Raw genomic sequence first — 2,085 nt, 5'->3', positions numbered from 1 at the left:
TCAGTCGTGTCCGACTCTTAGCCACCCCATGGACTGCAGCCCACCAGGCTCCTCTGTCCATGGGATTTTCCAGGCAAGAGTACTGGAGTGGGGTGCCATTGCCTTCTGCAGGCCCTGAGCAGAACTATTAATAAAAATCCCAGGTACCTCCTGCCCCACGACACAGCTCAGGACACAGCAAACAAGCCCGCAGCCCCCAGACTCCAGCTCCCGAGGCCTTTCTCAGATGTCTCCCCTGGCACCAAGGGACCCAAACCCTGGCAGCCCCCTCAGCAAAGGGCAAATGCCCCTGATGGCCTCAGCCCTGAAGGCTCCCGCTCCTGGCGGCCTTTGCTATACTCTGCACCAGGCCCAGGCATGAAGACAGCCAGCGGATGGACAGACAGGCAGGAGGCAGCCACGGAGTTCAACTGTGTTTTCTTAGATCCCGTGTGTCTATTTGGCACCTGCTTATCACAGGGCCAAACTATCAGCCAAAGTGTTTACTTTGCTGCAAACCGGTGTCCCTGAAACTGGTCTTTCCCTGGCAGACAGGCTGATGCGAGAAAGAACCCCTACAGGCTTCTTACCTAATTCACACGCCAAGACAATATTTCATCCCAGGGTCAGGTACCAGGCACGGAGAGACCACCCCCCCTAGCCCAGAGCTCTTGGGGATTAGCCAAACTAGCCAGCCCTTAGATGTTTACTCTGCCCTGTCTTGCCCTTCTCACCGAAACTTCGATCAAGGCTCTGGCCAAAGCCTTCCATTCACTTCTGTCTGCCTGACTAGACCTGGTATTGTCCAAGTGACCCTAAAAGTGGCATGGCATGTCCCCTCCTCGCAAGACACGCAAGTAACAAATTCCTCCATCAATGGCTTTGGCCTCTCTGTGTTGTTGCTCAGTGATACCTTCATAAACTAAATCCCAGGTGGAATTTTAAAGCAGGCAGGCATCTTATGGTGCCCTACGGTTCTCTGGGACCCCCACTGCCTACAGGAATCACAGTCTGCCAAGTGTGCAGGCCATGACAGTTTCCTAGCTGTATGAGGCTACCATGTGCAAAAGCTGTGCTGAACACCTTACCTCACTGGCCCATTTAACCAGGCTTCATGGTTAAAGGCACCCATTTTACAGAAGAGGAAACTGAGGCTCAGAGAGGTATAAGCTTGCCCAATGCCAAAAAACTCCTTTGTGATGCATAGATGCCCAGGAATTGAGGTGGAAAAAGGCCAGGTGACCTCAGGGGTGGAGCCAGGCTCCTGAAGGTTGGTACTCAGAGGTCATTAAACCAGGAGAGCAGGGAGGAGGGAAGGGGAGAAGCATGTTACTCACCTAAGGCAGGAACGGCGCTGCTGAACCGCCCGGTGAGAACAATGTTCACTGTGGGAGACACAAAGCGGGTTCAGTGGTGTGGGGGAGGGGAGGAGAAGGGGGGTGGCTCTCGGGGCTTAAGCCCTTGGGGTGCAAAACAAGAGAGCCCAAACTCCAGGCTGCTTAAGGGTACGGCCTAGAGCACTGTTACAGGCCTGCTGGGATGGGCAGAACGAGAACCCCAGGGGATCTCAGGACTCACCCAAACACCCATAGTAGGAGAGAGCAGGGTGCAAGCCTGGCTGCACCAGGCCACTCCCGCCATTCCCCACGCTTGGGAATTCTAACTCACGTGGGAGGGGGCTTGCTTGTATCTTCTCAGGCTTGGGAACCAGGGCCTTGACCATCCTTCAGGGAAAGACCTTGCTCAACCCGGGCACGGGCCCTGCTTATGAAGGGGGCTCCTACCACTGTATGGCTTCCTCCCTCTGAGGGGCCTTGCCAGCCAGCCAGGGAGGGAGGGAAGCAGTTCTGATCATCCCCATTCTACAGGCACTCACAGCTACCAGGGTTCAAGGTCCTTCTCACTGCACCATGCTGACCTTGCGAAGAGAGGCAAAGAATTTGCCTGCCACCTACCCCTTCAAGTATCCACCACCATGGGATCTGCCCTTTGCTTTCACTGAATGCTTTCCTGCAACGATTATGGGAGCAGAAGATGTAGGCACACTCAACTTCCTGAGGTTCAGGGTGCCCCCTTCCCCAACATCAACGATGCCAAGGGAAGCAG

General features: G+C 55.1%; 1 protein-coding gene across 1 annotated transcript in view; it reads right to left on the bottom strand.

Annotated features, from left to right (window-relative positions):
• LRP3 (low density lipoprotein receptor-related protein 3) overlaps nucleotides 1–1,702 on the bottom strand; it is a 10,813-nt gene extending 9,111 nt beyond the window's left edge. The window contains exons 1-2 of the mRNA XM_010849280.1: nucleotides 1,648–1,702; nucleotides 1,317–1,364 (exon numbers count right to left, since the gene is read on the bottom strand). Of these exons, the coding sequence (XP_010847582.1) occupies nucleotides 1,317–1,364; nucleotides 1,648–1,702 (103 nt within the window). The remainder of the gene's footprint in view (nucleotides 1–1,316; nucleotides 1,365–1,647) is intronic.
• Nucleotides 1,703–2,085: the final 383 nt, after the last annotated feature.

Source organism: Bison bison, unplaced genomic scaffold (assembly GCF_000754665.1).
Source record: "Bison bison bison isolate TAMUID 2011002044 unplaced genomic scaffold, Bison_UMD1.0 scf7180017864280, whole genome shotgun sequence".
NCBI lineage: Eukaryota > Metazoa > Chordata > Mammalia > Artiodactyla > Bovidae > Bison > Bison bison.
The sequence above is the reverse complement of the archived record's forward strand: the minus strand, read 5'-3'. Positions and strand labels throughout refer to the sequence as shown.